This window comes from Sceloporus occidentalis, unplaced genomic scaffold, assembly GCF_023333645.1.
Source record: "Sceloporus occidentalis isolate IW3139 unplaced genomic scaffold, rSceOcc1.0.p SCAF_2, whole genome shotgun sequence".
Classification (NCBI taxonomy): Eukaryota; Metazoa; Chordata; class Lepidosauria; order Squamata; family Phrynosomatidae; genus Sceloporus; species Sceloporus occidentalis.
Genome location: NW_028316982.1, coordinates 5,479,805 through 5,493,216, shown reverse-complemented (window position 1 = coordinate 5,493,216; position 13,412 = coordinate 5,479,805). Strand labels below are relative to the sequence as shown.

General features: G+C 41.6%; 2 protein-coding genes across 2 annotated transcripts in view; one reads left to right on the top strand and one right to left on the bottom strand.

Moving 5' to 3' along the window:
* MASP1 (MBL associated serine protease 1) overlaps positions 1 to 4,287 on the top strand; it is a 90,393-nt gene extending 86,106 nt beyond the window's left edge. Inside the window, exons 14-16 of the mRNA XM_089508671.1 lie at positions 29 to 96; positions 1,023 to 1,122; positions 1,721 to 4,287. Coding sequence (XP_089364797.1) covers positions 29 to 96; positions 1,023 to 1,122; positions 1,721 to 1,911 — 359 coding nt within the window. The 3' untranslated portion in view covers positions 1,912 to 4,287. The remainder of the gene's footprint in view (positions 1 to 28; positions 97 to 1,022; positions 1,123 to 1,720) is intronic.
* Positions 4,288 to 5,759: 1,472 nt separating this feature from the next.
* On the bottom strand, positions 5,760 to 13,189 carry LOC149317915 (receptor-transporting protein 2-like). Its single transcript, XM_089508670.1, has 2 exons — positions 12,725 to 13,189; positions 5,760 to 7,984 (listed from the first exon to the last, which is right to left on the bottom strand). Exons 1-2 carry the CDS (start codon positions 12,883 to 12,885, stop codon positions 7,414 to 7,416), a joined length of 732 nt encoding a protein of 243 aa, XP_089364796.1. The 5' UTR covers positions 12,886 to 13,189; the 3' UTR covers positions 5,760 to 7,413.
* Positions 13,190 to 13,412: the final 223 nt, after the last annotated feature.

Here is a 13,412-nt window from a genome sequence, read left to right as displayed (position 1 = left end):
ACCCAGCTCCCTTGTTTCCATCCACCAGATACCATGGTCATTGTGAGTGGATGGGGGAAGCAGTTCTTGCAGCGTCTCCCTGAGGCCCTGATGGAGGTGAGTCTGCTGTTTATAAGCACACGCACACATTCATATGCAAATAGACATTTTAAGAGACAATATATTCAGAAGGAATAGTTGGAGTCAGGAAGGTACCAAAAGAGGGGGATGACACCACTGCTGCCCAAATGTCTGCCTTTGGGCAGAAACATGGCTGTGGCATTCACCTGCATACCTTTAAAATGCTGAAATGATGGTGTGAATGGGATGAGGCTCAGTGGGAGGAGAAATGAAAGGCCGCAGGTTTTAAAATGTTTAAATTCTTTTAAATTTTTCTTTAAAAACATCACATCTTACCAAATTTTCACTTGAACCCCATGAAACTACTTACAGGTCAGTACATTTAGGCTATATGTACGATATTGTAATTTAAAGGTATAATTTTAATTTCGCCAGTTGTTTATGTCACAACTATTTCCATTACATTCAGTGATGTAGGGAAATTATGACTTATGAATAACATTGGTATAAAAAACATGGCAAATGATTCTGTAGGGTGTGGGATGGGGGGAGGAGGTCAATAGAGGGGTGACATTGTGAGTTACCTCACCAGGTGATGCCAAGCCTAGTGATGCCACTGTTTGGAGGGGCAATGTCTTCATCCCCCACCCCTCACCCCAGTAGCTATACCCTCCCTCCTGCTTATATCATCCAGCATTGGGTTCTCCACTGGCCCAGAAGATCTGGTAGGTCCATAGAGGACCAGTTTGTATGCATTGGTATCTTTGTAATCCTCTAACCTCCTGAATCTGTTTTCATTTCCTTCTGTGCCATGCTCTGCCAAGAGTAGATCCTGGCTCCAGGACTGTATCTTTGACCACCAAAGGTTCAAAAGACTCTGTCCTCCATTGTCCCATATATGCCCTGTTCATTGTAACTTTCATGAGGCTAATAAGCATTTTGTTTCTCTGCATGCATCACAGATTGAAATCCCACTGACGGACCATGCACTGTGCAAGGAAACGTATGCCAAGTTCCAAAAGGTCATAACGGAGGATATGATCTGTGCTGGTGAAAAGCAAGGTAAAGGCAAGGATGGGTCTTCAGTTCAAACATCTGCAAAATGTTAGTTCCACAAAGCTCATTTAACTTTCTCAAATTATCCAGTTGTGGGATGTTATTAAGATTGCTGCAGAAGGCTCTTTTAATGTGTGTGTGGGGGTGGGGGGGGGGGGAATAGTGTATTTCTACTAGAGTAAGAAGAAATACACAACTACAGCACTCCTGAAAGATGCCTATCCATGCTCTGTTAACAGACTGCCAAAGATAGAGTCCACCACCCACTGAGACAGTCTATATTACTTTGTCAAACAACTTTTTTAAAGGGTCTTCCTTCATATTTTAAATCTCACAAGTGACAGAGACAAAGATTTTTCTCCCTTGCTTCTGCCTAGAACTAAGAGCAAGAAGGCTTCCCAACCCCTTGCCATGCAGACACAAGTAAGGCATTCCTGAAAGATGCCCATTCAACCTCTTTCAAAGACCTCCAAAGGTGGACAGCCCACCATTTTTCAAGGCAGTCTGTTCAACTGTTGAACAACTCTTGCACTTCCTAATGTTTAGGTGGAACACCGTAATAATGATTCTCATTCTCTCCCTCTCTCTGTCTCTCCCTCCCCAGGAGGAAAAGATGCTTGCACTGGGGACTCCGGAGGTCCCATGGTCACTTTGAACAATCGTACCGGCCATTGGCAGCTCATAGGGACAGTGTCTTGGGGCGATGGCTGTGGCTTGAATGACCGCTATGGGGTGTATTCCAATGTCTTCTTGACACTGCCCTGGATTAAAGAAGTCACTGGACTGGACTATTGAGGCCTCCCCAAATCACATCTCCTGCCCAAAGCCCAAAGAATGAGAGCAGCTGCCCAGAAGATGTTTGTTTCCAAAGTGCCTAAGCTGGGTCTCTGCCCAAAGTAGGCTTGCTAGACTGCAGGGTCTGGACCCACTTCTCAGAATGAGGAAGAGGAACCTCAGGGTGAGAGCACTGTCTTGAACAACACGTGTATCTGTCTTTTCCTCATTTGTTAGACTTGGTGTTTTCTATTTGAATGTCATACTCTTTGTAACTGACGTTGATGCTTAGTTTGTTATTGTTGTTTTGTGCCTCCAAGTCATTTTTGTGACTTATGGCAACCCTAAGGCAACCCTATCATAGGGTTTTCTTGGCAATTTTTTTCAGGGGGTTTACCATTACCATCCTCTGCAGCTGAGAGAGTGTGACTTGCCCAAGGTCACCCAGTTAGTTTTTATGCTTGAGTGAGGAATCAAACCCTGATCTCCAGAATTGTTGTCCAAGGCTCAAACCACTACACCACACTGGCTCTCTGATGCATAATACATAACACCTAATAACATCTTCAGAGCCCATCCCCATGACCTCAGGAGGACCCATCTCTATGTCTGAAGTTTGAGCCTTGAAATTTCAACACCTCAAATAATCATGATCTGATAACTCTGGCCCAAAGGTAAGCATTCCATATTATTAGACCCAACAAAAAATGTAACCGTTAATTGTTATAATTTAGACTGGCTTTGGGCAACTGCAGATACCGTTTAGCCTATTTTAACCCCTGCAAAATCTCACCTTGCCATGACTGCTCAAACTGGGATCATAAGTCAAAACCAAATGTCATTCTCCACTTTAATTCCTGAGGTTTTCGGGGATTTTTTTTTTCTTTTGAGAGGTTTTGGAAGAGATTCTAGGAACTGTTTCGGCATAAACCATCATCCCTGGAGGTTCCCAGGAGTGGCCATTTATTGTATGGAGGGATTTTATTTCCACTTGAAAATATTATTTTTGGGCAGCTTTGGGGAGTGTCCAAGCAAGGACAGGAAGATACAAAGACTTTGTGTGTGACTCCCACTCATGTTCCTCAACCAGAGAATGTCCATTGGAACAAGTGTTGAATTGCAAGGCAAAACCTAGGTACATTCAATTGATTCAGTGATTCTACTCTACTTGGGACCAACAATTAGATTCAGGAGCATAGATACCATAATTCCTATCCAGAGCAGACCTATTGAGTCAATAGGTTGAGTTACCAAGTTCCCATTGATTCAACAAATCTCCTCTAGTTTAACAACTGGATTTAAGCCAGATGTGAAACCCACCAGATGTTTTTGGACTGTAAAGGCCATCAGTCCTAGCCAGTATAGATGGTGCTAAGGGACGCTGGGAGTCACTGTCCAGCAACATCTGGATGACTGCACAGTTTTCACCCTGGTCCTGATACACCTCAGCTGAACTCTTTTCCAAAAGCCTGGATCTGATCTTACCTTTGGAAAGTCAAAAATTGTTTCATACACAGACACTCAAAAAGTGTGGGGGGGGGGTTGAAATTTGCAAAATACGCCTTGCTTGTGACTCTCAGTCACTCTCAGAAAGAAACCCTAAAGTAAGGAGTCAAAAGAAATCTCAGGGCAAGTGACAACTGAATGTACATCTGTGCTGTGCTGAGGAGGAATCACAACTTGACGGCAGAAAACAGATTTAATTTGCAAAAAGGCATAAAGTCTGTTATCAATATGTTTTATTGAAACTATCTTGGGTAGCAAAGCTGGGAGACTTCAGTAAACTTGGAGAACTTTGGCTTCTGTGAGTTGTAGTCCAAAAACGTTAAGCTTTCCACGCTTTGGAGATATTCCTACCAGAGACCAAGGACAGCACCTCCTGGTTGGAGGAAACAAAACTGGGCCAACTTGGAGTGCATTTATACTACAAAGTTACAGCACTTTGATCCCACTTTAACTGCCATGCCTCTTTGCTATGGAATCTTGGGATCTGTAGTTTGGGGAGGGACTTAGAAATCTCAGAAAAAAGAGTTCTTCTCATGCTGTCGTCAGAAGAGGAGACTGGAGCTCCCTAATAGAGAATTCTAAGCATTTCACCAAACTAAAACTCCCAGGATTCCTAGGATGGAGCCACAGCAGGTAAACTGGAATCAAAGTGCTACAACTCCCCCAGTCACTATGTCTAATTTGATATAAGCCATCATCCTGGGTGTATATGCTGATGTGACATGAATAAAAGAGCAGGACATAGCAGCATTCAGAGAACTCAGGGACTTACTGGAAATGCCTTTTTAAAAAATCAGACTTTTGATACATTTTTGCACTGTGTACCTGTATATGAAATGTCTGTGCTTTGTATAATATCCCCTTCCTGAATAAAATTCTACAACAAGGCAAACTGGATTCTGCTGTCTGTGTCAGTGATGACCATGAAGAAAATATGCACAACTTATTTTATTATTCTAAGCCTTTTTTTCCTTCTGCAACTCTGGTGGTGCATTGGAGTGGCCCACTCACCAGCCCCTTGGCCCCCGGAAATTGTACCACGCAATAATATGTGCATCATCTCAGACATTAATTCCCATCAAGTTCAATGGGGCTTATTATTTCCCTTTATGGCAGTTGACATATGGTGAACATAATCTACCATTATCTTTGCAATATTTATTTGGAGGAGGAGCAGGAGGTTTACATGGTGAACAAACATCCTCCTCCTTTGTTGTTATGACATCTGGTCAGCCTGCCATTGCCTTCTTCTGAGGCTGAAAGGGTCACTGGTCACTGACTTCTAGTAATTTCAAGCTAACTCTGACTTAATGGATTTCTTGGCAAGATTTCTTCTATGATGGTTTGCCACTACTAAGGCTGAGAGTGTGACTTGCCCAAAGCCTTCCCTTGCCATTGCTGTACCAACTGGGGTGGGAATATAAAATTGCTAGTACAGTTGTCCCTCCGTTTTTGCAGACTTGGAGTCTGCGTCCCTCACCCATTCACGGGTGGCAAACGGAGGGGGACAAAATGGGGCATATGTCACCATTCAAGCCAATGGGGCTTGGATATTAGAAATTTTCAATTTTCATGGGGGGTCCGCAATGGATCCCCCGTGAAAACAGAGGGGCGACTGTATATTGCACCAACAGATTTCCATCCTATGGGTTTTCTGGGGTTGATCATTTTAGATTTGGTATAGATTTTTGTGAGTTTTTTGGGGGGCTATGTAGCCATGTTCTAAAAGAGTTTATTCCTGATGTTTCGCCAGCATCTGTGGATGGCATCTTCAGAGAATGATGGCATGGAAGAGAGTGGAGTATATATCACTCCTCCCTACCCAGGGTCACACAGTGTGTGTGTGTGTGTGTGTGTATCTCCCACTCTCTTCCATGCCAGCATTCTCTGAAGATGCCAGCCACAGATGCTGGCGAAACGTAAGGAATAAATTCTTCTTCTAGAACACAGCCACATAGTCCAAAAAACCCACAAAAATCTATAGATGCTGGCCATGAAAGCCTTCGACTTCACATTAGATTTGGTATGTTTTTTTCAGATTTTTCTTATACACTTAAATTGTCTCCAAAAATATTAAACTATAAAACTAATGTAAGTAATAAAAACAGAATTTCTAAAAAGTCCATAGATCAGAATGGGAATGAAGCTGAAACTCTTGTCATGAATGACTTCATAACACCCTGACTACTAGGTGTTCATACCATTCTCCTGTTTTCAATCTGTGTTGCACTGGATACATGGGTTTAGGGTATCATAGAGTGTGCAATCTCATCTTCCCAATGCCAAAGGTTTTGGACAGGGCATGAAAATCACATTTTCCTTCAAGAAAAGTACCATCCACATTGCAAAAACTAGCCTTTTATTGTATGCAGAGGTTAGAGTAAGTAGAATTGAATGCAGTGAGAGTTAATTCCAAGTAAACATGCGTTAACATTGATTTATTCTGTCAGTCAGCCAGTCAACCACTCATTTGAATATATTAACTTACCCTAAAACTAAGGATCTCACAGAGGCATGCAATAAAATCGATATAAGCCATTTAAAACAATTTCAAACATTTAAAAAGCACAGTAAACACATTAAAACAAGACAATATTCTTTATGTAAAACTCTTTTTGTCATCCCCCAAGGCTCTGAGAATGTATTTTGCATCGGTTACATTGATTATTTGGAAAGCCATTAATAAAATCATTTTAAAACTTTTTTTAAAAAATGAAGATAATATTGAACCAATTCTGACAGATTAAGATCTTTTAAAAGCTCATGCATGTTGGGCTGAACATAGGTCCCAAAGGCTTCAATAAAAAGGCATGTTATTATTTGACACCAGCATTGCTTCCAATCAGGCTTTTAGGAGAAACTATTCCACAACTTGGATGCAACAGCAGAAAAGGCCCTTCTCCCTTTGCCTCCAATAGTACAGTGCCCTCAGTGGTGCCCTAAACATGCCCTTGAATGAGCTGCACATGACAATGTGAATAAAATCTCACCTTTACTATTGTTTTTCCCAGTGGATGGTTCTGGTGGCATCCTATGATGGTATTATTTCTTGCTTGAGTGAGTGAGTGCAATTGTATCCAAATAATAAATCATCAGCCCAAAGAAAGGAACCACCTTTCACTAGAGGTTTCCTAGCCAGGTGTAGACGAAGCATGTTTATAAAGGTTCCAGGAAGCATTCAAGAGATGTCATTCACATCAAAGACATTCAGTTGTCAATCACCAAAGCAGACAATGTAGCATGACCAGATTCCTGAAAATGTTTTAGTCCCTTTCAAAAAAATAATAATAATCCCTATTTGTTGATATTAGCAATGAGAATGATAACCATGGAATGGGTTGTTAATGCTACTGAGTCTAACATTGCTGGCCAGACTAACATGGGTTCTAATGGATAATCCAAAAGAAGAGTTTTTGAAAGACTGGAACCGTTTATGGACTTTTTGAGCAATACAAAATCTAACATAATAATCTGTGGTTATGTTTTTTAGTAATTCTAGCAGGATTATTTAGTTGGATCCAAAAAGGTAGAATAATATATAGGTTGTCTGCCTTACGCAAAATGTTTTGGACCAGACGTGTTTTGGGTTTTGGCAGTTTTAGGATTTGGGGATATTTGTATATACTCAGTGACGTATCTTGGAGATGGGACCCAAGTCTAAATGTGAAACTCATTTATGTTTCCTATACAATTTATACACAAAGCCTCAATTTTATACACAATATTTTTAATCATTTTGTGCATGAAACAAAGTTTGTCAACAGAAAGCTAAGGCATCAGTATCTCTGCCACCCATGTAGACAATTTTGGATCTTAGAATATTTTAGATTTTGGAATTTCAGATAAGGGAGAGGCAATTGTATTTCATTTTCTATTTATCTTTTCATTATAGTTAGGATGAGGGGGGCAAACCTCATTTTTCCTTTCTTTTTTTCATTTTCTCTCCTTTTCTTCTTTTTGCTTCTTTATTTTTTAACATATTCTCCAAATGAATATGATCTTGCTTTTGACCGTAAATTAGGGTATTTGCGTTAAATGAATAAATAAATAATAGAAAATAATAGCCAGAGTGATGGCGGCAATGATGCTGATGCTGAAGATATAAACGCAGCGCTTCCAATAGCCAGGAGGGGTTGAGTGGACTATGGGTGATGATACTGGTGTATCTATCAGATTAACTGCCTCTGAATACTGTGTGCTTTCAGGATCCCAGTTGGAAGATTCCCAATGATGCCCTGCACCTTGAGGCCAACTGTAATACCTTTTGTGTATTCCAAGTTGGCAAGCTTCACAATATTCAGGTTTATGGGGGCCACTACTCAGGGGCGCCAACTTATAGGAGTCGCTGGTGATGTTCTCTCTGTAGCATTTCTTTCTTATGGTGGTGACCAAGCGCTCCAAGACACTGTCAACTGATTCCTCTGTAAATTGTGGCTCTTCGCACTTCTTAGAAAAGCACTCGTAGCACTGTTGCTGGAAGAATCTCATTCGGACGCATCCTTGCCTCCCATATGGCTCCCAGTAAATGTGGAACAGGATAACAACTTGATGTGAGGTCCAGTTGTGGTGGCACTGTGAACATATGAATCTAATAAGGAGCATTGGAGAAATTAAGCAAAAAGTTAATCATTTTGGTGGCAATCAAAGTTAGCACTTGGTATCCACTGGGGTTTGGCTCCAGAATCCTCCATGCATACCAAAATCTGTGGATGCTCTAGTCTATGTTCAATGGCATAATAAAATGGTGTCCCTTATATAAAATGGCAAAATCAAGCTTTGCTTTTGGGAATATATATATATATATATATATATATATATGCACACACACACACAAGCCATGGTTGGCTGAATCCGCAGATATGGAATCCATAGATACAGAGGGACAACTGCATCCCATGCCCTTCAGCATTTCACAGATTAAAAACTAAGACACATGTGGGCCAAGCAATATCACTGTGTGTTGACAGGAAAAGATAGAAACTCTTGTTTCAGTTTAATTGTTATTGTATATTAATGGTTTTGATGCCTTTTTCTTGGTTTAATCTCTTTTTAGCGTTAATTATAGAATCATAGAATCATAGAATCGTAGAGTTGGAAGAGACCACTAGGGCCATCCAGTCCAACCCCCTGCCATGCAGGAAATCCAAATCAAAGCATCCCTGACAGATGGCCATCCAGCCTCTGTTTAAAGACCTCCAAGGAAGGAGACTCTATCACCTTCCGAGGAAGTGCATTCCACTGCCGAACAGCCCTTACTGTCAGGAAGTTCCTCCTAATGTTCAGGTGGAATCTCTTTTCCTGCAGCTTGCATCCATTGTTCCGGGTCCTGTTCTCTGGAGCAGCAGAAAACAAGCTTGCTCCCTCCTCAATATGACATCCTTTCAAATATTTAAACAGGGCTATCATATCACCTCTTAACCTTCTTTTCTCCAGGCTAAACATCCCCAGCTCCCTAAGTCGTTCCTCATAGGGCATGGTTTCCAGACCCTTCACCATTTTTGTCGCCCTCCTTTGGACACGCTCCAGTTTCTCAATGTCCTTTCTGAATTGTGGTGCCCAGAACTGGACACAATATTCTAGGTGGGGCCTGACCAAAGCAGAATACAGTGGCACTATTACTTCTCTTGATCTAGACACTATACTTCTATTGATGCAGCCTAAAATAGCATTGGCCTTTTTAGCTGCCGCATCACACTGTTCACTCATGTTCAACTTGTGGTCTACTTGGACTCCTAGATCCCTTTCACACGTAGTTTCATTCAGCCAGGTGTCACCCATCCTATATCTGTGCATTTTATTTTTCCGCCCTAATTATGTTTTTATGATTGGGGAGGGATGCGGTTCTTGGAATTTTTAATGTATTTCTCTTTTAACTGTGTTTTGTTTTACTGTTGTAATCCGCTTGGCTTTTTGAGATTAAGCGGAATATAAATTATTATTATTATTATTATTATTATTGATGGGAAAACACAGACAGGCTTGGCAAGGGTGCAGTAGCTTGCTTTTGCCTGAGCCTACTGGGAAAGGCAAGATTCTTCCTCTTTCCTCTCCTCCCTGTTGATTTAAGTGAGGGCAAAGTATTTTTGTTCTCTAAACTCAGTTTGCAACCACTGAGGTCACCTGAGATCAAAGGGGAAAGGAGAAGGAGGAAAGAGAAACTGGGACAATTTAAAAACAGTGGGAAAAGTGGGAGGACAGAAGATTAATCAAGCCACTTTTTTAGTTTCTTTTCCCTCACCCACCCACCAGATCAAAACATTCAAAAAGCTTTTTGGCTCCAAATGCCCTCTAGAATTTGTTCTTTCTTTCTTTCTTTCTTTCTTTCTTTCTTTCTTATCTCTCAGGCCATTTTAGGCCCAGAGGAGACCTTTCTTTAAAAAAAAGAAAGAAAACCAGAAATGAACAGGAAGTGTCATCTGGGTTACATACCCTCCAAATGCCCTGATTCGGCAGGGACAGTCCCGAATCAATGCACACAAATAGTTTTCACTCAACTCAGTGGCTGAGATGAGAGGAAGGGACAGAAGTTTGCCCTTCCCAGTAGGCTTTGGTAAAAGCAAACCGCTGCAGCCCCTGCTAGCCTCTCTGTTCTTCATCAGTGATAACTTTTTACCATCTTGATCAATCAATCAATCAATCAATCAATTTTATTTACAGTCTTTGACCAAAGTATCATCTTGACCATACTGTGATGTTTCCTGGCCATAAAAGGTAAAGGTAAAGGTTTCCCCTCAACATGTATATCTAGTCATAATTGACTGTAGGGGCAGTGCTCATCTCCATGACTAAGCTGAAGAGCCAGCATTGTCCAAAGACTACTCTGGTGGTCATGTGGGCAGCATGGATGCATCAAACGCTGTTACCTTCCCAGCAAAGTGGTACCTATTTACCTACTTGCATTTACATGCTTTCAACCTGCAAAATTGGCAGAAGCTGGGACTAGTGATAGGAGCTCACCCCATCATGCAGCACTCGGGGTGCGAACTGCCAACCTTCTGATCTTCAGAATTGGGGTCTTAACCACTAAGCCACCATCCCAGTTTTCATCTGTAAAATGTCGGAGGGTAAGGCATCACATCCTATTCCTGGCCTGAGGAGCCCGAGAACATGGCAACATTGGCCTTTGCCAGCAGTGGCATCACTAGGATTGGCATCATCCAGTGTAGTAACTCGTGGCGTCACCCCTCCCCTTGATCTCTCCCCTTACCACCCCATACAGAACCCTTAGCAATGTTTTTCGTACTAAAGTTAATCATGAATCATAATTCCCGTATATCACTGAAGGTAATGCCAATAATTGTGACATAAAACAACTAGCAAAATTAAAATTATATCTTTAAATGGCAATATGATATGCACTGACTAAATGTATCTACATGTATGTAGCTTCATGTAAATGGTGTGTTTTTAACTGATGTCATGTATTTGTTAATTGTTGGTGTTCCCCCCCCTCAATTAATGGGGAGAGGCATGTAAGAAATTATTATTATTATTATTATTATTATTATTAGCAGTAGTAGTAATAGTAGTTTAGATAGTGTGATATAATTTTTCTTACTGTTAGAATGTATTCTATGTTCAGCAGTTCATTGCTCACAGGGAAAACGACAAGTCCACATAGAGGCATGCCTTTGGCGTGGAACAGACCACCCAAAAAGGGCTGCCTGCCGGCGCCTCCTTTTCCAGCGGCGGGAAGCCGCAGGGGGTAAACCGCACAGTTTTCCGCCAGCAAAAAAAGAACCCGCAAAAAGCGGTTTCTTTTTGTCGCACACTTCTGACGCCCGAATGCGCCAATGGTGCACTCATGACATCACAAGTGCACCATGATGTGCAGACACTAAGCATCCGTCGTGTCAAAATGGCGGCACCCATGTGTACATGGCACCGCCATTTTGACGTATGGAATACGTACTACGTGCGTGCTCCCTAACCCTAGCACCGCCACCGCCACCTCACATTTTGCCCGTCTGTAATGGGCCATAGTTAACAAAACCTCTGATCAAGAAGCTTCTTTTAACAAACCCTTTTTATGCCCACCCAACCTCCCTTTTCCTCCTTGTCCTCTACCCAACTGTAAGATTTTTAGCAGCATCAGCTTTGCATGGATAGTGAAGGAGAGCTGGAAAAACTCCAACAGTTGATGTTAGATTGCAGCAGCTGTCTGCAGTGACCAATGCAAAATGCAAAGCCTAAGCAAGAAAGAGTACTTTTGTTGATTTTACTGTATCCGTGTGAGCTACAACAGAGTTGAAAAGGACCACATGGGCCATCAAATCCAATCACCTGCTCAATGGAAGACGAGAGCATTCCCAGCAGGAAGCTATCCAACCTCTTTTTGAAGATGTCCAGAGAAAGAGACCCCACCACCTCTCTAGACAATTGGTTCCATTGCCAAAATGCTCTCATTGTCAAGACATTTTTTTCCAATGTTCAATCAAAATCTACCCTCCTATAACTTGAAACCATTGGAATTGGTCATACTCTCTGGGTAGCAAAGAATACTTGTCTCTCCATGCCAGCCCTTCAGGTATTTAAAGAGTGCCATCATGTCACCTCCTCAGTTTTATCTTCACCAAGAAAGCAACAGCTGCCTCCTGGACTCCTTGCTGAAACAAACATGAATGTCACAACAAAGAGAAAAGTGGAGAAAAGATAAAGTCTGCCTCACCAGCAACTTTTAACATGTTGAAAAGCACAGATCTATATTTTCGGACACCAAAATGGAAATAAGAAGAGAAGCAGAGGCTGGTGAAAGAGGGAGGGGAGAATCATCCCTGGATGCATTTTGGAAGAAGATTTCACATAGTTTCTAGAAGATTTTTAAAAAGTCTCTACTTATGCAAGGCTTACCTGGCCAGGTTGCTTCATTTCACGAGTACATAGTGTTTGTTTTGGATAAACTATGTTGAATTGCTCTTGTTTTTTGTGGTGTAGGAACATATGCCTATTCCTCCCATGCTGTTTCTGCCTCTGGTACTAAATTGTTTACTAAAGAAGAAAGAAGCCCAGGGAATGCATCTATTTCATTAACTGTCATGTTTGTGTATGTGCTCACCTTCAAGTTGCCTGTCAACTTGTGGCAACCCCATCAATTCCATAGGGTTTTCTTAGGCAAGGAATTTTCAGAGATGGTTTTGCCAGTTCCTTCCACTGAAATCTAGCCTACAGCACTTGGTATACATTTGGTGGTTTGCATCCAAGAACTAACCAGGGCTGATTCTGCTTAACATCCAAGTTCAGATGGGATCTGGTGTCTATAGGGTATTTAGGCCTTAGAGTATTGAGGTATCCCTGTGACAAAATCATCAGCAGTCTGTTAAAAGCCTACCTGGCATAGGCATGTTCCTGCAAAGATCTCTTCCATCCAGATGGCACCTGGTGGTACTCAAGGGTCTGGTCCTTTGTTAATCTCCAGGCATCGCTCGGTTTTACCATTCTCATCTGCTCCGCAAAAACAGCTCTCCAAAAATCCATGTTCAAGTTCTTCATCTTTTTGGGGGGTATCAAATTTTCTTAAACAATAAAGGCTCTTTGATATTTTTGTTTGTTCTCAGAAGTCAGGATTTAGAACATGATAGCACAGATTGCTCCCATCGCTTTTCTTCAGCCACTGCCACCTTATCAGGGAGTGAAAGGACCTTTGATCTTTGTTCACCTGTATAAACACCCCTAACATTTCAGAAACGAAACTAAGGACAATGCCCAAGACAAAAGTGATTATTGCATTCAATTTAAAGCGGCTTATCCCCAATGGGATAAAGCCATGTTTAATTTCAAAAGCAACAAAATTAAACATGGCTTTATCCCATTGAGGACAAGTTGCTTTAAAATGAATGTGATAATCTCCAAAGGAAACAGCCCCAGATATTCAAAGACAGTCTTGCTGAGTCACTTCCAACTCTTCTGTAGCAGCAGAGTGTGCAATTTTGTGACACCCTCTGAAACTATATAATCCTAGATCTGGAGAGGAAAAAAACAAAGCCATCCAGTTCAACCCAATGCAGGAAGACACAATC

Bases quoted from the DNA above. Each gene is read 5' to 3' on its own strand.
- LOC149317915 (XM_089508670.1), bottom strand. From the start codon at position 12,885: ATGAAGAACTTGAACATGGATTTTTGGAGAGCTGTTTTTGCGGAGCAG. The intron at 7,985-12,724 runs GTAGGCTTTTAA...GCTCCTTATTAG, and splicing joins CAGGAACATGCCTATGCCAG to ATTCATATGTTCACAGTGCC.